The following is a 23,968-nucleotide window of genomic DNA, read 5'->3' on the forward strand; positions in this document are numbered from 1 at the left end:
TGATGGTCCTTCTGTCTGACTCGGAATTATCTGCGGAAACGTAGCTTTTAGGTCTTTATGATATTTTTTGACAATTTGCTGATCTTCTATAGTCCGCACAAATCAGAAAACATAATAAGGACCATTAGAGTTCCGCAGCTAACTAGCTTATATAGGAATTGAACTATTTTGAGGGGTAATAGCAAAAATAAATAGTATACTCTTTTTGAATATATAGTTAGAAATCTGAAAAATGCTGAACTTTTTCCATTCTGTTTGAGAGTTTGATGAAATAAGACTGACCAGTAGCTTACAGTAAAATCAGTAGTTAACAGTCAAAACTTACATATAACAGTTTGAATGTTGACCTTCCATATCCAGATATCTATATCTACATATATATATATAAATAAAACCTACATATGTATGCATATTTTGTGTTTTGATTTGAATCACTATATTCTTTCTTTCCCAAAATCACGATTATATATATATATTTATTTCCATTGATGAGTATTAATTGATTTTAATCACACATTTTTAGATCATACATTTTATAAAATTATAGAAGTTATTTTGCAACTGACTTACTATTCTCATGCTTGAAATCTTGTATCTTTATGAGTTTGCCAATTTTTATGAAGTCATACAAGTAGAACCTACAATTAAATATTTTATTTCAAATTTTAGATGTGTTCTGATGCAACCTTGATAGCGATTACTAAGTCTAACAAACCTTACGCAAATGCAGCTTCCATGGACGATTCGTTAAGGATGTCCGAATTTGATGCCCCGACCGATTTCACATCAGAATCGTTAAAACCAAACGACTCAGATGTCTTTAGTACGGATGATTTTTTCACTGAGAAGTCAAATGGAAAGGAAGAGTTTGTAGAAAATGACAAACTAATTGATTTTGAAGAAAGTGAAGTAATAAAAACAGAAAAGACAGATGAACTTTTCGAGTTTGACTCTCATCGTGACGATGTCAAGGAAGAGGATAAATTGATAGATTTTGATGACCAAGAAGATGAAGATGATGATATAAGTGATGAAAAAGTAGAAGAGGAAAATTCCATGGGATCGAATGAAGTAGATGAAGACGATGACGATGGTGACAAGTATGAACCAAGTTTTGTTGATCATAGCAATGAGAAAGTAGATGTCATGCTTACAGATGAAACTGGTAATGAGGTTGATATTATGGATCAGGATACAGAGGTATATCTTGTTACTATGGTTACAAATATTAAGTATTTTTTATTTTCAATTTCATTACTGTAAATTTGGAAATTGTTGCGTGCATTTACAATTGCAATTTTGAAAGAATTGACAAAAATGCCAGATTAATTCTTGTAATTTCAGGAAAATCTGCATACAAATACATGTATCAGATATCAGAATGCAAGTTCTTTTTATTGGGATACTCATCCAGTGGCATTATTCGCATTAATAAAAACCTCAAAATTATTTCTGAATTTACATATAAAAATAAGAAGATGTGGTATGATTGCCAATGAGACAACTCTCCACAAGAGACCAATTGACACAGAAATTAACAACTATAGTTCACCGTACGGCTTTCAACAATGAGTAAAACCCATACTGTACATATATAAATGACTTTGTTTGTTTCTTTCAATCTTGGTGTTTGAAATTTGCCTTACAACAGTCATGTGACTTAATTGTTCATCTTATCCCAATAAGCCATATTGAAATCCAACAAAGTATGTACCCTACTTCCATGATGTTGCCTTTGACACAAAACAATTGCCAATTAATAATTTAAAAAACACTTTTGGCAAGATAATTTCACTGGTATATTCCCTTTATAAACTGCAAAATTTAATAACAATCATTTTATTAGCTTTGGATGCCATTACAAATGTTAGTGGTAGGATTAAATTCTTGAAATACATATAGATGGTCTGTTACTTTGCAGAAATGAAGGATGAAAAAATGATGTAAACAAACTTTATTGACCTAAGTACATTGTCTTTTAATTTTAAAAGGATATTATAAACTATGATTTTTTTTCTAATTTGATCAAATAATTTTAATACTGTTGCCTTTATATGTCATTTTATAAAAGCATAATTAATGGAAAATTTCTTGTTTTCAGGTAGTTGTGAATGGTTTACAAAGAGAAGAGAGCATTGATTTAGATGCCATTGTCCAGGTACTTACCTAAATGTAGTACATACATATATCACATGTACTGTGGATTCATTTATTTTCGTTGGTACCAAATTTCGTGGAATAAGGAAAACTTACATGTTCCTGGATATAGAAAATTTGTTATTTGTTGAACACTAAATTTGGTGGTTCACCTGTACCCACGAAATCCACGAAAATTGGTATCCCAAGAATAATATCATATCCACAGTATATCATTGTATATGTATTGTCTTTGAGGTTGAGAATTCAGAAGAAACAGAAAAGATTTAAAATACATAGTGTATATATGAAACAATTAGATTGTAAATTACTACTTTTAAGGAAGAAGTATTTTCTAATTATACACCTTTTTGTGAGATGTTTATGGATGAAGTCGGAAGATACCAAGGGGACATTATGATTAAATACTCATAAGTCAAAGAAAAACTGACAATGCCATGGCAAAAATAACAAAAATAACAAAGGAAGAGAAAGTCCACAAAACTTAGAAAACTAAAGATTGAACAACACAAAACCCCACCAAAAACTGGGGTGATCTCAGGTGCTCTAGAAGGGTTACCAGATCCTGCTCCACATTTGACACCCTTAGTATTACTACTTTAAGATTTGTTGATAAGTTAAAGATTTTTCTTTTATCCCATTCTTTCACTTTTTTAGTTGATTAAAAGGAGATGTGTTTTTTTTAAATGTCAATTAAACAGTAACTAATAAAGTGATAGGTGTATCAATTATCTCTGATGATCAATTGTTAATCTTAGATAAATAGTAGACGAACATACCAAAGGGTCAATCACAAAATAATTCTCAGCACCAAGGTCAATAGAAAAATGACACAACCACATAATTCCACAAAACACAGCACAAAAAACTAAAGATTGAGCAACAATAAATCCTCATAAAAAAACCAAAGGATGATCTCACGAAGGGTAAGCAGTCTTCCTCTTAAAGTGGTACCTGTTGAATTGTTCATGGCAAATAAAAATCGAGTGATGTTACATTCAGCTATGTCGCTATTAAGAAATTTACAATTTGTAATCAATATGTGTTGTATTTTTTGGAGTCAGTTAGCAGTTACAACAACTCATATATTGGTAAATAGTTAATTGTGAAGAAATATTTATAGTTATTTATAATGTTTGGGTTTGACTTCAAATTAAGAATCCATTCTGAAACAATAAGCACACTTTTTCCTTTGCCGTTAGCTTTTGAGAACGTTTAAGTTACAAATTGTTATCATTCACAGGATAATACTCATTTAGATGTTGATATTGGTAAACAGAAAACTGTCCTTAGAAAGAAAGGATCATTAGCAAAGAGGCGTAAACCCAGTAGAACAAGTATACATAGCATGGGAGCAGCTGATGAAAACAGTCGATATTCTGATTCTACAGGTACATATTTCACAATGTTCAGTTATTCTTCAAACTATTTAGCCATTTTGAACTGGAAACTTTAATACAGAAATAATTTTAAAATCCATTTTGTTTCGTTAGATCGAAATAAATTGCTGTCACAATACTATTTAATAGTGCAAGACTTATGAAAGAAATGCAATCTGAAAACGTTTTATAATACAAATTTACGGGGTTAATTGTTATAGAGTTTAAATTTTATGATTTTTTAGGACAGAAACTGTTCACAATGTATTATTTTCATGTTTTTTCTTTTCGTTAATTGTGATTTCCTTAAAGATAAAAATTATGCCAGGGAATATTATCTTAATTTTATCTTAATCACATAATAATTTCTCTCAAACCTGTTCTAGTGGCCATCTTGAATTTGCAGTGAGGTACAAGCTTTTGCTGGGTATTGAATTAATGCAGCTACTGTAAATTAAGAAATCTACGAAAATTAAAACAGGATAGGTTTGCAAAAATGAAAACTAGCATTTTTTATTATGCCCCCACCGCAAGGGGAAGGGGACATTAAGTGTTACCCTTGACAGTACGTCTTTCAGTCCTTCCATCTTACCGTCTTTCCGTCCTTCCGTCCCATTTTTGTTTGAAAAGCAAGCTTGAGTGGGGGCATTCGTGTCCTCAGACACATTCTTCTTTTATTTTGAAACATTCTTTGTATGCAGCATTTCCTGAATTTACAATAATCAATTTGGCATTTGTGTCCATAGTTCAACAATCACTTTAAAAAATGCACGAAAATTCCTGAATTTTCAGAATCCATTTCATAACTTATTATAAAGAGATCAATTTCTTTTTTGCAGAGCCAAAGCCTGTTATGCAGAATGGTCATGCAGATGAAGATGTTTTCTCACGTAACAGCAGTTCTTCCATAGATAGTGATGCACAATCTCCTCCTGCCAAAAAGCCACTTCCAGGAATGGTTGCTTTGCCTGGCATCGGAATGGTACATATTATCTATGTAACCTTTAACTATTTATATACATACTTGTTAACCCATAAAGGTTGACTGGATTAATGGTCCACACATCATTTGAGAAGTTCATATATCATTAACGGTACTGAGCAATATTGTTGTAAGAAAAAAAGATTATTATAATCTACTGTATGTACAGACATTTGCTATAAAGAGTTACGTATTAGTTCATTGCATGTTCATGTTTTTAAAGGAATCTAGCATAATTTGGTTCCTAATATAGAAATTAAAAAAAGATGTGGTAGCATTGCCAATGAGACAACTATCCACCAAAGACCAAATGATGCAGATTTAAGCAACTATAGGTCAACATATGACCATATTTAAAGTTTATTTTGATAATGATATTGAACTAAGCTAGTAGGATGATACATCTTTCCAAAATTGTTATCTTTTACTGTAAAGTCTACTTCAAATTGCAAACCCAATGATACTAATATCATTATCAAATTAGTATTATTGATACATTAAAACAATGATGCCCTCTACAGTATTGTTTTTATATTCATCCATCCATGTAGATATAATTTCAATGCCTTATGTTTTTCTAAGTCTGCTTTGACATGTTTTATTTCCATGTATATTTAAGATATAAAACTTATATTTTAGCCTATGGGATTTCCTAAGAGAAAATCTAGAGGTTCTACACCATCAGATAGTAACCTGACACCAGATGAAGCAAAAAAAGATTTTAGAAACATTGGTGTTAAACTTCCAATTCCATCGTCTCGTGGATCTAGCGAATCAGACAATCAATCTAATATAACAAGTCCAAAACTTAGGAAAACATCGGATCAGGAAGCATTGAAATCTCCCGTAGAACCTACACACCAGTTTGAAAAACCAAAGTTGAAAGCAGTTTCACGACCAGTTAGAGAACGGGAAGATAGTGATGATTCAAAAACATTTGATATGCCTGCTCTTAAGCAGGTGGAAAAATCACCAACGAAAAGTAGAGCTTCAGAACAAAATGATGATATGGATACCAAACATGTCTTTCAAACCCCAAAGTTACGAAAAGTTGATGATGCTCCTACAGAAAGTTTACGTTTTATTCACGGTAAAACAGGAGAAGACGATGATTCTGAAAGTAGAATTTCAGACGATTCTAGACATATTTTTCAAACTCCGAAATTAAAAAAGGTAGACAATCCTCCCACTAAGACGTTAAGAAACCTTCACGGTATAAGTGATCAATCAGATATGAAATTAACTTTAGGGGATCATGTGGGCGAGAGTAGTACAGATGATATAGACATTGGAATGTATTTTGAAAAGCCTCAGTTACGGAACGTTCCTAAACCAACAGAGACATTAAGAAATGTCTATAAAGAAAAGCCTCAAATCGATGTGCCGGAATTAAAAAATGTGCCAAAAATGGAATTAGAATTAAAATCTCCCACGGAGATTGACAACAAATTCAATGTGCCCCAGCTTAAAAGTGTTCATAAAGAAAGAGAGACAGATAGTCAGGAAAAAGAAGAGGGGACTTTTCAGATCCCTACTTTAAGGAGTACTCCTCTACCTAAAAGAAGAGAGCCACCTAAAAGTCCAGAAACAAAAACTTTTGATGTGCCCATGTTGAGACGCACCCCTCGAGTAAAATCTGAAACGGACACTGTCGAATCAGAAAAACCTCCAACTGGTGTATTTGAAAAACCCAAATTAAAATCAGCTAGGTCATTACAACAAGACATGGATGACTCTACAAGTAAAGATTCTCATGTGAAGCATCGGTTTGACGTTCCCTCTCTACGCAATACTCCCTCTAAAAAGGAATCAAGTGTTCAAAGGTCAGAAAGTGTCAGAAGTGATCATGAGAAGCCATCATGGCTACAAGACACCAAACTAAAACCTACTCGAGGAGCATCCATTGATTCATCTGGGGATAAAAATGAAGAAAAACCCAGCTGGTTAACATCCGATACCAGGAAAAGACATGATTCTAAAGGTATTGTTATTATTACAGAATAACTTAGCCAAGAATTTGGAATGTCAAATAATATTCAACTAGTGTCCAAAACATATTAACTTGATAGTATAATTTTATCACGAATGTCACACACTGAGATAAGTTTATAGACCTATTTTGGGGTTTTTAGCACTCCCTGGCTATAACATTGGTCAAATACACACTCTGTTTTTACATAAAGGAATAGTTAATGACAAGTCTGCTTCATATCATGACTTATACCTAAACTTTGACATAAGACAGGTAAAGGAAAGATGAGTACTTATTGATAAAGAAAGATGAATTCAATTTCCCATCATAAACTTTCCATTTTTATATAGCAACATCCAAGGAGCACATTCATATGGAGTTCATATCTTCCAGATTAATACCATTTTACAAAGCTGTCAGAGTTTGCATTTTGTATCAGAATTTTCTTAAAAGAGGGTTGATACTTACAAGGAAGCTCTTGAACCATTGGTTCTTACTGGTAAAGGTAAAGGCAGCTCTACAAATACTTTTGGAATACCATTTATAATGCATACCTGCAACCCTCCCGTTTCCAGCGGGAGTCTCCCCCGCAAACGACGAAATTCTGGAAATCTCCTGCTTGCCAGTCTAGATTTGCTCCAACACAGGAGTGTAGAATCTCCCGCTTTCGGATATTTTGACCTGGAATAACCCGCGTTCGTAATACTCTGGCTTTTTCATTAGTTTTAATGTTCGATATATATATAAGGAATCGAAATTCAGTTCTGCTATGTCAACTCTCACAAGATAGAGGTCTTTGTCTGGACCATGCTGCAGTGAAAAAAAGAAGAAATAGATAACTGCAAATCGGAATGTCAAGCAGATTTGAATGAAAGATTTTCAATTTTTACGACCAAGTTCACTTGCATTGGCAATGAATCTTTTTGCACATCATTTTCAATTAACTTTTCGATTTCTTCTGGTGGTCTGTACAATGTTTGAAAGCATGCTTAGTGCATGTAGTGTGATACTCACAACAAAATCAAAATATGGAATGTTATGAGTTTTGAGAGTCGGAGGTATTGAAAAAGCTTGAAAAAAACCCACCTTGGAAAGATTATATCCATGAATTGAAGAAATAAAGTATGTTTATTAACTCTTATTGGTGTTTTGTAGATGAATACGTAAACAGGTCATATATTTAACTTGAAAATGTCGATCGCACAAAATCCCCCCCTCAGCTGTCATAGCTGAGGGGGAGATCTCCCTCTTTTAAGGCTTCAGAGGTTGGCAGGTACATGTATGATAATGACATGAATGATTTGGTTGACTAACTGTTATTGAATGTCTGTCATAGTTGACCATTGATGTGTTCCTTTTTTGTCTTTAACCCCCAATCCTGTTCTCCTTTCTTCATTTGATTATGACATCACTGAATGTTATTTATATGTTTCACCAAATTTTTACCTGTAGTGAGTGTTTATAAAGCTGCAAAATTAACTACCACCATGACCATAGAAAATATTTTAATAACAAAACTGCCAAAAATATTAGCACTAACTGTATGTTCCTGATATTGTAGAAATTATTTTTACACAGTACAACTGTTTTCACAAAGAACATGAAGAATGTTGCAAGGTTGATTGATTGATTGATTGTTATTAGATTAACATAGAGGTTAATTATTTCATGCTTTTCTTAAATAAGAACATACTTGTTGAGGTAGGCTCTGCAACGTGGGCTGACAGGGATAAAGGGCATCATATATATATTACCTATGGAATACTGTTAACCAACTCATTTTGGCAAGTGATTTATTTGTGCACATTTCATTAGTAGAAAAATAACCCTGATATCATGAATATAAATTGTCACAAATATCATGAATATGTTAAATTGTTATCCTTTTTTGTATGAATTCACCTAACTATTTAAAATTTACAAAAATGTGAAAAATTAATGCTGCCAAGTCGGCAAGAAAGGTCTTAATGCGGAATAAAGTATCTGTGAAAATAAGTTGGTTAACATTCTACATGTTCTACAGAGAGATTTTCTGGTGGAATAACATACTATTACTAGAATTCATTATGGAAATTCAGACTGATTTTTAACAGAAGCATCTTGTGCCTATTGTTCATGTGTCCAGGCATTGTTTCCGTGTTGTTTTGTCTTAACTTTATTGGAGGAGCCTGATCTTAACTTTATTAAGGAGTCTGGTGATGGTGGTTGGTGTGGTCTGTTTACTGTTCAATGTGTTTGGTGTGGTCTGTTATCTACAGTTTTAACATTTTACCGCACCAGATGCCATTTGGACAATTGATGTCTCTTCAGTGATTATTGAATTTAATGTTGCCAAAATCTGTAGTAAAAATATTTGTAAATGATGAACATTTTCATAATATAATATCCTAAAATTTTTTGTGCAAAGAGCAACTGATATCTCAAATGAAGATGTCTGTCTACTGTGAATTCAGATATCTCACTATCTTTAACAATCTTTTCATGTGTTTCAGAAAATAGAAATGCAGATAGTAATGATTTGTCAGAAAGTACTCCAAGGAAATCTTCCACACCTCTTCAGGAGACTAAACAGGAGAATGCAATAAATGGTCATCAAACTCCATCGCGGACAAGACTTACATCAACAAGTTCAGAACATGATGATGATGATCTCAGAGCTAAAAAGAACACAGGTAATTAGAAAAAAATGGATAGAAAGAGAGTATCATATACAGGTAACATTATCTGGAATTTTTACGTTGGCTTAGTTTTTATAATATTTGTAATGCACATTTCAACACAAACATTCTCACAGAGAATTCATCATGACTTTCCATTGCATTGTCAACGAATATTGTGTATGTGGGAAATATATAAAAACTCAGCTGAATTATAATCTGAATGGTTCATGTCAATATGGCAAAAATAATTAAATACAATAATTCAGAATGGTTTCAAAAAAAAAAAAATTGGAAGCAGGATAGAAAAACATTTTTAATATATTGTATTTTACTACCAATTTCCATAAAAATGATATACAATGAATTTACATCAACCGTGTCAATGACAATACTTATTTTTCTATTGAATTTTTTGTCCTTGTTGAATGAGCAATGCACAATGTGGATAAATAAAAATATGGAGTAAACTTTTTAATATGAGATAGCAACTTAACACAACATTACAAGCAAATCCAAAATGAACGATTTTCATAGCTCATAGATACAGCAAATAAATAATTATATACCTATGTATACAAACATTTTAGCTTGATGGTTATCCAAGTGTTTTATGCATTTGTAGAATGTAGTATTTTACTGGAATTGGTTTATAATTTATATAAATTTCATGATGATGATGATAATGATAAGAAGATACAAAATATTTAAAAGATTACAACGAAGGGCCACGTATTAAGCTTTGGAAATTCATAGCTAACTTCTTCTATAATTGTTTGCTAAAAGAAAAAAAATTATTTAGACCATTGTAGACTGACCATAAGTTTTGCCATTGACTTGTAAACATTTTGTATTTGTGAAATTGAGTTATCTTTCTTAGCATGAAGGTAAAATGTGTAAGAAAAAAAAATGTAGCACAAACTCAAGACTAGATCAAGACCCACAAAATAAGGTTGTATGTAATATATTGCATGAACCATAAGTAACTTATATTTTTTGTTGAAAATATTTTTCAATAAAATTGAGAATGGAAATGGGGAATGTGTCAAAGAGACAACAACCCGACCATAGAGCAGACAACAGCCGAAGGCCACCAATGGGTCTTCAATGCAGCGAGAAACTCCCGCACCCGGAGGCGTCCTTCAGCTGGCCCCTAAACAAATATGTATACTAGTTCAGTGATAATGGACGTCATACTAAACTCCAAATTATACACAGGAAACTAAAATTAAAAATGATACAAGTTTATTAAATATTACTATTTGACAGCTGTTATATATATAGATTACCTTATTATGTTCGAAATGTGATTGCAAACTTGCTTATTTTTTCGAAGTTAATAAAAAGTATTTTGAATTTTAGGAAGAGACCAGTATGTACCTAGTTGGCTGAAAACAACAGATACCAGAGGAAAGTCTCCCTCTACACCCAATCTGGCATTTGTAACTCCAACTAAAGATACATCGGAGGTTCCACAATGGAAGAGAGAACTGGCAGAAAAACGAAGACGACAAAAAGATGGCGATGGTGCACCAACTGTAAGCTTAATGTTACATGTATCTCAACAAAAAATTTATTTTGTAGCTACTATACTTGAGTGTGCACAAAAACAATAAAGTTAAGTTTGCTAGGGGACCATGAAATCACTACAGTCAAACTTAATAGTCACCTTTTGTAAGCGTAAATCTGTCCTGACAGGTCACCTTTTATTGTCCTGCTGTAGTAATACTGACGCATTTATAACCTCAATTTATTGGTCGGCATTTAGGAGAAAGAGCAAAGACTGGTCCGCTCGGAGTCAGAATAATGTGTCAGGGTAAGGTGATACATCTTCCTGCGGACTGTTACTTGTGAACTAGCCCGTTAAAAATCCGGCTCAGCATGTCGGTCTAGTACAAAGCAGGGTTAATATTCATATTACATTAACATGTTCTCATCCTGAATATGCATATTAATTTGTTGCTGGATGTTAAGCAGCCATCCATCATCATCAATTTATTGGTCACCTCTCGTATAAAGTCACTTTTCTTTGGTCCAAAGGATGACCTTTGTATACAGGTTTGACTTTATTACCTTTATAAAAATAAGGAGATGTGGTATGATCGCCAATGAGACAACTATCCACCAAAGTTCAAATGAAGTGGATGATAGCCATTATAGGCAACCGTACGGCCTTCAACAATGAGAAAAACCCATACCGTATAGTCAGCTATAAAAGACCCCTACATGAAAAATATGAATCAATTCAATTGCGAAAACTAACGGCCTAATTTATAACAAAACAATTTACGAAAAACAAATATGACAGACATGAACCAACGACAACCACTGAACTATAGGCTCCTGACTTGGGACAGGCACATAAAGAATGTGGCGGGGTTAAACATGTTTGTGAGCGCTCAATCCTTGTACCTTTGTTTACTACCTATTAAAAGAGTAACTGTGGTCATTGCTAGGCAATCAAATCATAGGACAGGAAACAAAAGATTACTGAAAACCTATTTGATCAGTTTGTTACTACATCTATAGTTAATAAAGATTCTATGGTTCACCTACCAAACAAGCAAACTTAACTCTTATGCATTAAGTTACACACTCAAGTAGATTAGTTGCATTGGTTCTACAAATAGATATAAGAAGATGTGGTATGAGTGCCAATGAGACAACTCTCCATCCAAGTCAAAATTTATAAAAGTAAACCAATATAGGTCAAAGTACGGCCTTCAACAAGGAGCCTTGGCTCACACCGAACAGCAAGCTATAAAGGGCCCCAAAAATTACTGGTGTAAAACCATTCAAACAGGAAAACCAACAGTCTACTCTATATAAAAAACGAGAAATGAGAAACAGTTTATCTCTGGCAGAGATATCTATTAGGTTAGAACTGAAATCATGCATTTGATGCACTAATCACATTAGGAATGTTTCAGAAAAAAACACATATATGTACAATTCTTTGGGCGATGGAGCAAATAAGAAACGATCACCATACATTGTTCTCCTGAAACTTTCAAACATCTCTAGATTTTTAGTCTGAAATGTACCCTAGGAGAGTTAGAAGAATGATGGACTAAATAATATTGTTTCATCAAAATTTAAAAGATAAGCGATTTCCATTAGACATGAAATAGGAGTGGCATATATAAACTGGACCCCTGTTGTGTTCACTTATCGCTACACTGACAACAGGTACGGCCTAAATCCCGTGATCAGAATTCTGACCACGGGATTTAATAATTCAACGAGACTAGTGCATCATGTGCTATGTTTATTATGTATTATACTGATAGGAAATCAAACGAAAAATTAGCACATTTATTACCCTACTGAGTTCTTAAGGGAATGAAAGATACCGGCTCATTTTGTCAAGACATGATAGCACGCTCGTTGGTCATTTATCTGCGCTACCACCATAGGGTTAATTAACAGATACTTGTTTATTTTGCGGCATCGCAGTATTAACAATTGAGGTCAATTTCCTATCACTATAATTGGTCTATTTTATTAGCGAATCATTGAATTTGTAAGACTCGTCCAATTAATGCCAATGTGACAATGGCTCCAACCCGTTCCTTCGGTGCGAAGCTATCTAGATGTAACGGCAGACCAGTTTATGGCATATAGAGGAAGATATAAATCTCTTTACTGGAGAGTACATGTGTTATGCAGTCTTAACAATGTAACAGCAATTTGATGATTCTGAATGATGGTAGGGCAGACTCTATTTTTTTTTATGAAACTACTACTTTAAAAGAATTTAAAGATTATTTAGTGGTAAGGGATTACTTTTTGTTTTATTCCATACAATTAATGATTCTTCTTTAAAATTTCAGCCAATGAAAGCAGAGCCAGCAGGTGACAAAGAGTTACCTCCCTGGAAAGTAGAATTAGGACAGATGAAAATGAGACAAACTCCTGCAAAAGGTATAGTATATGTATGAGGCAAAATGATAATTTCTGGTGTGAATAAAAGAACAGGGAATGTTATTATAAGATAAAAGCAACTGTGTCTAGCCATGTAAACTTATCAGTGTCCAGATGTTTTTCATGTCTATAATAAATGGTTCACTAGCTTGTATTTACAAAAAAGACGGTAAAAAAGCAATAGTTACAAACTTGCATTTTTATACTTATGTTTGAACATCTGATCAAGGGGAGACAAATGACACTTTATTTTAAAATTCAATTTATATTAGAAATTTATTAGCTGAAAATGGTATGTGCTGTAATATATAAAAATACTTTTTGTTATTAATGAAATTTTATGAAAAAAGAACAAATATAATTATGACAATAAGATGACAATAATGATGTGCTGACCAAGAAAAAGAAAAATTTACATTATATGTGTATAGTCAGTTATAGATGTAAAATTGTATGTAAATATATATCCACATCACCTAGTCAACTTTTAAAAATCAGGATGTTAAGGCCACAGCAATCAATACTGTTTGTCTCACTTAATTTGGGAATGATTTTTGGTGAAAACTGAACATGTAGAGTACATGTACTATGCAACTAAATCAAGTTGAGAAATTACCCTATATACTCTAGCAAAAGTCTGTCCGCTTATAAGTTGGTTGACCTTTTCATGTCAGATATCCAAGACTTCAGCTGTGACCCTCAGAAAAGTCAGATGATTTTAGCTATTTCTTCTGATATAAAAATTGGCGGACTAATTCATTGTGACGTTACACCTTCAGTGGTATTGTTGGCAAGAGTGCCATTTTCTTTTGATTCCATCAATCAGATTTTACACAAGAAAGGCTGAAACAAATTGGAGAAAACAAATCTTTCTCTTATTTGCTCCTAAGTTACTCTAAATCTCACTTGTTGAAAATTTTTAACTACATTTATCTTGAGTGGGAAAATATAACACTCAAAACAGGGGGATAATCTATATATACTTGTGTGTATTTTGGAAAATATAGCTTTTCTCTGTTCTCAAAAAATTATTTATCGCATGCATTAATTTAACAAATTACCAATGGACAGTGATACAGGTTAATTATTATGATTTCTGGAAATGCTGAGTACAAATTATGCTATTAAAATTAAAAATGCAAGTAAGAACTCATTTTACATGTTTCACAATAATAAAAACGTTCAATACAATTCTGAATTAACAGTGAAACATTGTGTAATTGGATATTCTGTTGGGAGAATATCTACTATATTTAAAACTCTTTCAATCATAAATTTTCCTTAGAACACATATGAAAAACACACTTAAAATAAAAAAGATAGTTACTGTTATTGTTTATTTAGAAACTTGAAATTAAAATATCTTCTGATCTTTTCATTTCAGCTCAAGACACAAAGAAGAGTGCAGAACCAGAATGGAAGAAAGCAGCAGACGAAAAAAGACAGAGATTAAGAAGTAAGTAGTATCGGCTATGAAAAATATATGAACAGTTTTCTGATTAAAATAACAGCATGGTTATGTGTTCTGATTCTCTTGTGAAGTGGTTAGCTGAATAAAATACAAAAGAAAAGAGATCATATTATGGAATAAAATCACTGAAGTTAAAACACTCTGAACTTTAAAAGATAAAAGAAAGAATTGTTTTCAATGTGTTTTATGCTTTGGTTAATTTTCCTTGGAATTTTGATCATAATGTGTGTTACCTTTTTACTTATACTTTTATATAAAAATAATATCATAGAACCCTGTGCAGTCTTATTAAGTATTGGTGTTGAAATATTTCAGATATTCTATTAAATGAATTGTGTTATTAGGCATGTAGTAAACATCTTGCTGGAAAATCTATGAAAAAACATGTTGTTGATATCTTACAAGCTTATGAAATCAATAATGTGTGTTTTTAACACATGCTGTTGACATGTTACAAGTTTATTAAATGTGTGTTATTACACATGCTGTTTACATGTTACAAGTTTATTAAATTTGTGTTATTACACATACTGTTGACCGTTTTTTAGGTATAGGTGATTCTTGTTATGATGATGGTAAGTTTGACATGCTTGGTGTACAAATTTGTTGAAGGTTCATTTTACTCCTCATTTAATCACCTTTGTGTTACCCTTCAAAACATCCTGCAGACTTGTCATGTCAGCTGCGGTTCAACTTTCTTGCTGAATACAATGTTTAAGCTTTTGTGGTTCAAGTTTTTATGTCAGATGCAATGTGTAATAATAACATTAACGGTACCATTTTTTCTGCACCAGATGCACATTTCGACAATGAAAATGTCTTAAGGTTTCTTGCTAAATGCAATTTATGACCTCACATCTCAAGATTTTCATGCCTAATGCATGTGTGACCTCCTATTTCAAAGTTTTCAAACCAAATGCAATGTATGGCCTCCCTTTGTTTCAAGGTTTTCATGCCAAATACAATTTATGACCTCACGTCTCAAGATTTTCATGCCTTATGCATGTGTGACCTATTTCAAGGATTTCATGCCAAATGCAATGTATGACCTCCCTTTGTTCCAAAGTTTTCAAACCAAATGCAATGTTTGACCACTGATTTCAAAGTTTTCAAACCAAATGCAATGTTTGACCACTGATTTCAAAGTTTTCAAACCAAATACAGTGTTTGACCACCGATTTCAAAGTTTTCAAACCAAATGCAATGTTTGACCACCAGTTTCAAAGTTTTCACACCAAATGCAATGTTTGACCACCGATTTCAAAGTTTTCAAACCAAATGCAATGTATGACCTCCCTTTGTTTCAAGGTTTTCATGTAAAATACAATTTATGACCTCACGTCTCAAGATTTTCATGCCTAATGCATGTGTGACCTATTTCAAGAATTTCATGCCAAATGCTATGTATGACCACCCTTTGTTCCAAAGTTTTCAAACCAAATGCAATGTTTGACCACCGATTTCAAAGTTTTCAAACCAAATGCAATGTTTGACCACCGATTTTAAAGTTTTCAAACCAAATGCAATGTTTGACCACCAGTTTCAAAGTTTTCAAACCAAATGCAATATTTGACGACCGATTTCAAAGTTTCAAACCAAATGCAATGTTTGACCACCGATTTCAAAGTTTCAAACCAAATGCAATGTTTGACCACCGATTTCAAAGTTTTCAAACCAAATGCAATGTTTGACCACTGATTTCAAAGTTTTCAAACCAAATGCAATGTTTGACCACTGATTTCAAAGTTTTCAAACCAAATACAGTGTTTGACCACCGATTTCAAAGTTTTCAAACCAAATGCAATGTTTGACCACCAGTTTCAAAGTTTTCACACCAAATGCAATGTTTGACCATCGATTTCAAAGTTTTCAAACCAAATGCAATGTATGACCTCCCTTTGTTTCAAGGTTTTCATGTAAAATACAATTTATGACCTCACGTCTCAAGATTTTCATGCCTAATGCATGTGTGACCTATTTCAAGAATTTCATGCCAAATGCTATGTATGACCACCCTTTGTTCCAAAGTTTTCAAACCAAATGCAATGTTTGACCACCGATTTCAAAGTTTTCAAACCAAATGCAATGTTTGACCACCGATTTTAAAGTTTTCAAACCAAATGCAATGTTTGACCACCAGTTTCAAAGTTTTCAAACCAAATGCAATGTTTGACCACCGATTTCAAAGTTTCAAACCAAATGCAATGTTTGACCACCGATTTCAAAGTTTCAAACCAAATGCAATGTTTGACCACCGATTTCAAAGTTTTCAAACCAAATGCAATGTTTGACCACCGATTTCAAAGTTTTCAAACCAAATGCAATGTATGGGCTCCCTTTGTTCCAAGGTTTAAATGACAAATGCAATGTATGCTTGACCTATGTGATTTATTGATTAATTTCTAATATTTAACTGCCCCTGTTGTTTTTAGTCCATAATATCCATAAAATGATTTAGTATTAATGAAGTTAAGCTGTATTTCAGTTTTGATGATGTTTGCATTTGTCACCAGAGAGTTTTACTTGATATAAGAATCTATTATTTATCATACAGTAACTCTGGTTTGCTTCCAATCCTGTTGTCTAAATGCTGTTTATAATCCTTTGGTTAATTATCCATATCATAGTCAGGTTTATGGTTTATATGATATAATGCACCATTTGTTTGATGGTTGAGGTTATATGAATAAAGATTTTGTATATTTCGTAGCACTTAGATTATTTACCTGAGGTCTATCATCACATTTGTTTGATGGTTCGGGTTATATAGATACAGATTTGGTATATTTTCATTGCATTTAGATTATTGACTCAAATTTTCATCACATTTATTGTATATAATGTTGAGTTACTGCCAAATTAATTTTTTTGTGTTAAAACATGTTTCTTATTAAGATATCTGTAACATTTTAGATAAAAAAAATTGCTAAAAATGCACGACTCAAGAGCAAAATTAACTAGACTTTTTACATTTTTAATCTGCAAAGTTGTAAACAGTATCTAAAAAGTTGTGTAATATCAACATTTGAAAAGAGTATATCATAATTATATTTTCATCTTCAATATTAAGGATTAACTAACCTTTGACCAATAGTAAGCTTTGATTATAAATTCTTTAATTTGCATTGTTGGTAGCTAGCTAGGTGTAAGAAAAAAGTGCACTCCAACTTCTTTTTTTTTTAAAAGTTCAAATATAATTTTCAAATGATTGTGTAACAGTTAATAAAAAATGGCTGATTAAGAGCATGTAGTTACAGTGGAAATTTTTGAAAAAATATTGATGTAAAACATGAATGGTATTATGTTACTTGAACAGATCTTGGTTGATTTTGATACTTCAAGGTAAATTCTTTTATGTTTCAATTTTTGGGGTAATTTAACAGTATGAATTGGTGTAAAATATGTGAAAATTCAATACTGTGATTTCCACAATTCATTTGAAATATGATATGATAAAATATTGACCAGGCAGTGGTTGAATTATGATGCTGTTTTGTTGCACATATCTCAAGGTAAGAGGTACGTGACATGCTAAAAACTGAACAACAGAAGAAGCATGTAAAAATCTTTGAGAGTTACTTCCCTTTGAACACAAAATATATATTAACTATTTGATTTTATTTAGAAGCAGTTGATCAGGTTACACCAGAACAAGAATGAACTCTACAATAGGTATTACAACACATGACTTTTTTCCTGAGTGATCGCTTTCAATATAATCCTTGCATTATTTTCATTATCAACCCTTCACTCCTGGTTTCAGAAAATGCAGAATTTTTACTTTTGTGTATGAGAACTTTGACCTCCATCTTATTTTTAAGAATTCAGAATAAAAAATTGTTACTTGCTTAAAATGACTTGTTTGCATAGATTGGACAGATAGTTTTAAATTTATCGTTAAATGGTTTCCCCCCCCCCTCCCCCAACAAAAAAAAAAAGCAAAGAAACTTTCTTTATATAAAATTAAAATTCTGATTGATCAAATCTTTTTGATTTTTGTCGAGCCTGCGACTTCTGTTGCAGAAAGCTCGACATAGGGATAGTGATTCGGAGGCGGCGTTAACTTACTTCTTAAAAGCTTAATATTTCAGAAGGTAGAAGACCTGGATGCTTCATACTTTGTATATAGATACTTTATGATATGAAGTTTCCGTCTGTCATATTTCCATTGTCCTTGACCTCATTTTTATGGTTCAGTGACTACTTGAAAAAAAAGTTAAGATTTTTTGTAATGTTAATTTCTCTCTTATAATGAGTAATAGGATAACTATATTTGGTATGTGCATAACTTACAAGGTCCTCATACCTGTCAGACAGTTTTCACTTGACCTTGACCTCATTTCATGGATCAGTGAACAAGGTTAAGTTTTCGTGGTCAAGTCCATATCTCAGATACTATAAGCAATAGGTCTACTATATTTGGTGTATGTAATGATTGTAAGGTGTACATGTCCAACTGGCAGGTGTCATCTGACCTTGACCTCATTTTCATGGTTCAGTGGTTAAAGTTAAGTTTTTGTTGTTTTGGTCTGTTTTTTTATTACTGTATGCAATAGGTCAACTATATTTGGTTTATGGAAATATTTTACGATGTACATGTCAGCCGGGCAGGTTTTATTCGACCTTGACCTCATTTTCATGGTTCAGTGGTAAAATTTAAGTTTTTGTTGTTTTGGTCTGTTTTTTTATTACTGTATCATGTGTCTGCAATAGGTCAACTATATTTGGTTTATGGAAATATTTTAGGATGTACATGTCAGCCAGGCAGGTTTTATTTGACCTTGAACTCATTTGCATGGTTCATTGCTCAATGTTCAGTTTTGTGTTTTGGTCTGTTTTTCTTAAACTTTAAGCAATAGGTCAACTATATTTGGTGTATGGAATGATTGTAAGGTGTATATGTCTGTCTGGCAGGTATCATCTGACCTTCCCCTTTTCATGGTACATTGGTCAATGTTCAGTTTTCCTGGTTAACTTTGTTTCTTAGATACTTTAAGCAATAGGTCAACTTTAATTGATGCATGGAATGATTTTAAGGTGTACATGTCTGTCTGGCAGGTTTTATCTGACCTTGACCTCATTTTCATGGTTCATTGGTCAATATAAAATTTCCATGGTTTGGTCTGTTTTTTTTTTATTATAAGCAATAGGTCATCTATATTTGTTGTATGGAATGATTGTATTAAAGGTGTACATGTATTTTCGGCTTGGTTTATCTGACTTTGACCTCATTTTCTTGGATCATAAGTGTTAATGTGATACTTGTAGTAAAACTTTATATTTAGGACTATCAACATAAAATCAATGGTCAGTATAGTAGGCGAGACATTTCAGTGTGTGCACTCTTGTTTAAGCTAGGTAAAGGATAAAAGAAAAGATTTGATCAAGCCTAAAAGTTTTGAAGACTTTGACATTTAAGGTTTAAGAGTTAAGTCCTTGATTATAAGATTGTGTGGTAGACAAGAAGACCTTGACATCTAAGGTTTAAGACTTAAGTCCTTAATTGTCAGATTGAGTGGAAGACAAGAATACATTGACATTTAAGGTTTAAGAGTTAGGTCTTTGGTCGTCAGATTATTTGGTAGGCAAGGAACTTTGATCCAAGATCCTCTCACTCTTGATTGAATAATTAGACTCTGACATTCAAACCGAATTTCATTTTTGGTTTCTTTTTTTTTTTCTTTTTTTTTTTAAAGAATATTAAAATTTATAATACAACATACAAAACGAACAATGGCATAGAGTACAATGCTTAGATGTTTTAGTTATGATCATCACTAATCAGACTTATAACTTTCAACAGTATATTTAAATGCAGTGTAAACAGTTGTTATCCATTTCATTTGTTTGAGCATTGGTTTGACACATGTGTAATTGCACTTTTTTGTTTGTGTGGAATTTGGGAGCTGTGTTCACATTTCATAATTGAAAAAGAGTTGTAATTATGTTTTCTAAATCTATAAAATAGAATTTATGTAAATACATAGCAGTCTTTTCATAGATTCAAAGTTGGATTAAATCCTGATCTCCAGAAATCTTTGGAAAACAAAATTTGTTTACCCATTTTATGGTTTATATACACATGCTATTAATTAAATTTGTCCTGATTTGTGTACTTGGGAATTTATTTGTTAGAGAATTGCCACTTACTCCCCCTTTTTTTTGCATGCTACTGAATATTTCTGATGTAAGCATCTTATGTATAATAGATTTTCTTTCATAAATGTTAGTCATAGAACGTTCTTAATATAAATTTTCTGAATCTTTTAATGTACAAAATATATGCTTTAGATAGAAAAGTTTCTGTTCTTTTTATTCACCAATTTCAGGTTTATTGACTTTCATACCACTGATCTCAAATTTGCACCTGATAACTGAAAGACATTTGCAAAACATTCACTTTTGATCTGTGGTGTCAAACTTTTTATGCTGTGCCAAAGAAATTTTTTTTTCAAAGACAGGCCAAATTGAAATAGGTGTATTAACCATTTAGAATAGTTAACAAGATGATATTAGAATAGTTGACAAGATGATAAATGTTTTTGTTTGAAAGATTTTAATTGATGACCTTTTTTTTTAATGTATTTTATTTATGTGAAGGTCACCTCTTCATAATGAGACTCAGTCAGATCCAACCATTTATAATTTACTGCACTACAACCTGTAACATTGTTCATTCACCATGCTGTCTAAATTAGTTACCTAGTTACCATGCATAATTTGAAAACAAACCAAGGTGGCCAATGAAGCATTTCCAAAAATCTACTTTTATCATCATATAATGAAGCACAGTCTAAGCATCTCTGCAAATGAATCAGCGTTTTGATTATCAGGTTGTCATTTCCCTGTGAGGATCATTTATACCATATAACCTACAATCACCAAATAAATTTGAAAAGGTCCTGTTTCTTATTATTCCACATTTGCTCACAAATTTGCGTTTTTTTGTTTGGTATTTTAGGATTTTTTGCCATTAAAATGTAATGAAAGTGGAGGAATATAGAAAGTCACTTGATCAACAGTGACACTGAGAAACATCTAAACCAAACTCTTGATTTTATTATACAACCGCAAAATTTTTGCGACTGCAAAATTTTTGCGGTCGTATATTGGTATGACGTTGTCGTCGTCATCGTCCAAAGACATTTGGTTTTCGCACTATATCTTTAGTATAAGTTAATAGAAATCTATGAAATTTAAACACAAGGTTTATGACCACAAAAGGAAGGTTGGGGTTGATTTTGGGAGTTTTGGTCCCAACAGTTTAAGAATTAGGGGCCAAAAAAGGGCCCAATAAGCATTTTTCTTGCTTTTCGCACAATAACTCTTAGTATAAGTAAATAGAAATCTATGAAATTTTAACACAAGGTTTATGACCACAAAAGGAAGGTTGGGATTGATTTTGGGAGTTTTGGTCCCAACAGTTTAGGAATTAGGGGCTAAAAAAAGGGCCCAAATAAGCATTTTTCTTGGTTTTTGCACAATAACTTTAGTATAAGTAAATAGAAATCTATGAAATTTAAACACAAGGTTTATGACCACAAAAGGAAGGTTGGGATTGATTTTGGGAGTTTTGGTCCCAACAGTTTAGGAATTAGGGGCCAAAAGGGTCCAAAATTAAACTTTGTTTGATTTCATCAAAAATTGAACTATTGGGGTTCTTTGATATGCCGAATCTAACCGTGTATTTAGATTCTTAATTTTTGGTCCCGTTTTCATATTGGTCTACATTAAGGTCCAAAGGGTCCAAAATTAAACTTTAACAAAAATTGAATTCTTGGGGTTCTTTGATATGCTGAATCTAAACATGTACTTAGTTTTTTTATTATGGGCCCAGTTTTCAAGTTGGTCCAAATCGGGGACCAAAATTAAACTTTGTTTGATTTCAACAAAAATTGAATATATGGGGTTCTTCGATATGCTGAATCTAACCATGCATTTAGATTTTTGATATTTGGGTCCGGTTATCAAATTGGTCCACATTGAGGTTTAAAGGGTCCAATATTGAACTTTTTTTATTTGATTTCATCAAAAATTGAATTCTTGGGGTTCTTTGATATGCTGAATCTAACCATGTATTTAGATTTTGGATATTGGAATACCACAAAGGGATGGTAAGAATTGTCTTTGGGAGTTATGGCTCAAACCGTTAAGGAATAAGGTGCAAAAAAGGGGGGAAAAGGGTTTCCAGGTTAATGGACAATTACTTAAGTACAAAACATAATTTAAAAGGCAGTGTAAGGTTGGTAATTGAAACTCATTTGAATATCTCACTTAAACTGCTTTTAAATTATGTATATTGGAAATTTGCCAATTAATAAATTCCATTGGAAATTTGCCAATAACTTTAGTTTAATGAACTTCATTGGAAATTTGCCAATATAAAATGTTGCTGATGAAGCTTTTTTGTTTATCTCACCTAAACTGCTTTTAAATTATGTATATTGGAAATTTGCCAAAAACTTTATTATTAATAAATTCCATTGGAAATTTGCCAATAACTTTAGTTTAATGAACTTCATTGGAAATTTGCCAATATAAAATGTTGATGATGAAGCTTTTTTGTTTATCTCACCTAAACTGCTTTTAAATTATGTATATTGGAAATTTGCCAAAAACTTTATTATTAATAAATTCCATTGGAAATTTGCCAATAACTTTAGTTTAATAAACTTCATTGCATTTTTTCTAGTTTCCAGACAATAACTTGTGTGTAAGTGTATGGATCTCTCTAAAATTGTACTACAAGGTTCCATACCACAAAGGGAAGGCTGGGATTGAGTTTGGGGGTAATTACTCCAAGGGGGGGGGGGGGGGGATTTTTTTTCCAATTTTTTGGGGTTCATATTTTTTGCTTCAAAGTTTTTGTAATCTTCAATTGCACAGTATTGCGCAATAGCAAGAAATCTTCAATTGCACAGTATTGCGCAATCTCACAGTATTGTACAATAGCACAATATTGGGCAATAGCAAGAAATCTTCAATTGCACAGTATTGCGCAATAGCAAGAAATCTTTAATTGCACAGTATTGCGCAATAGCACAGTATTGCGCAACAACACAGTATTACGCAATAGCACAGTATTGCACAATAGCACAGTATTGCGCAATAGCACAGTATTGTGCAATAGCAAGAAAACTTCAATTACACAGTATTGCACAATAGCAAGAAATCTTCAATTGCACAGTATTGTGCAATAGCAAGAAATCTTCAATTGCACAGTATTGTGCAATAGCAAGAAATCTTCAATTGAAAATAAATACAAATCTTTTAACCAATTTCAATGGGATTAATTTAAGGTCTTTAATTTTTGGGGGTTCTTACCTTGTATTACTTTTTTGGATATTGGGCCCCATTTTTAAATTGGTCTACATTGAGGTCAAAAGGGTCCAAAATTAAAGTTTGTTTGATTTCATCAAAAACTGA

General features: G+C 32.4%; 1 protein-coding gene across 1 annotated transcript in view; it reads left to right on the top strand.

The window, feature by feature from the left end:
* LOC127712974 (triadin-like) overlaps positions 1-23,968 on the top strand; it is a 54,094-nt gene that overhangs the window by 18,625 nt on the left and 11,501 nt on the right. Inside the window, exons 4-14 of the mRNA XM_052219556.1 lie at positions 670-1,200; positions 2,102-2,158; positions 3,401-3,548; positions 4,376-4,518; positions 5,158-6,499; positions 8,983-9,162; positions 10,510-10,685; positions 12,981-13,071; positions 14,456-14,527; positions 15,091-15,117; positions 18,168-18,214. Coding sequence (XP_052075516.1) covers positions 670-1,200; positions 2,102-2,158; positions 3,401-3,548; positions 4,376-4,518; positions 5,158-6,499; positions 8,983-9,162; positions 10,510-10,685; positions 12,981-13,071; positions 14,456-14,527; positions 15,091-15,117; positions 18,168-18,202 — 2,802 coding nt within the window. The 3' untranslated portion in view covers positions 18,203-18,214. The remainder of the gene's footprint in view (positions 1-669; positions 1,201-2,101; positions 2,159-3,400; positions 3,549-4,375; positions 4,519-5,157; positions 6,500-8,982; positions 9,163-10,509; positions 10,686-12,980; positions 13,072-14,455; positions 14,528-15,090; positions 15,118-18,167; positions 18,215-23,968) is intronic.

The sequence above is a fragment of the Mytilus californianus genome, unplaced genomic scaffold (genome assembly GCF_021869535.1).
Source record: "Mytilus californianus isolate M0D057914Y unplaced genomic scaffold, xbMytCali1.0.p SCAF_8, whole genome shotgun sequence".
Classification (NCBI taxonomy): Eukaryota; Metazoa; Mollusca; class Bivalvia; order Mytilida; family Mytilidae; genus Mytilus; species Mytilus californianus.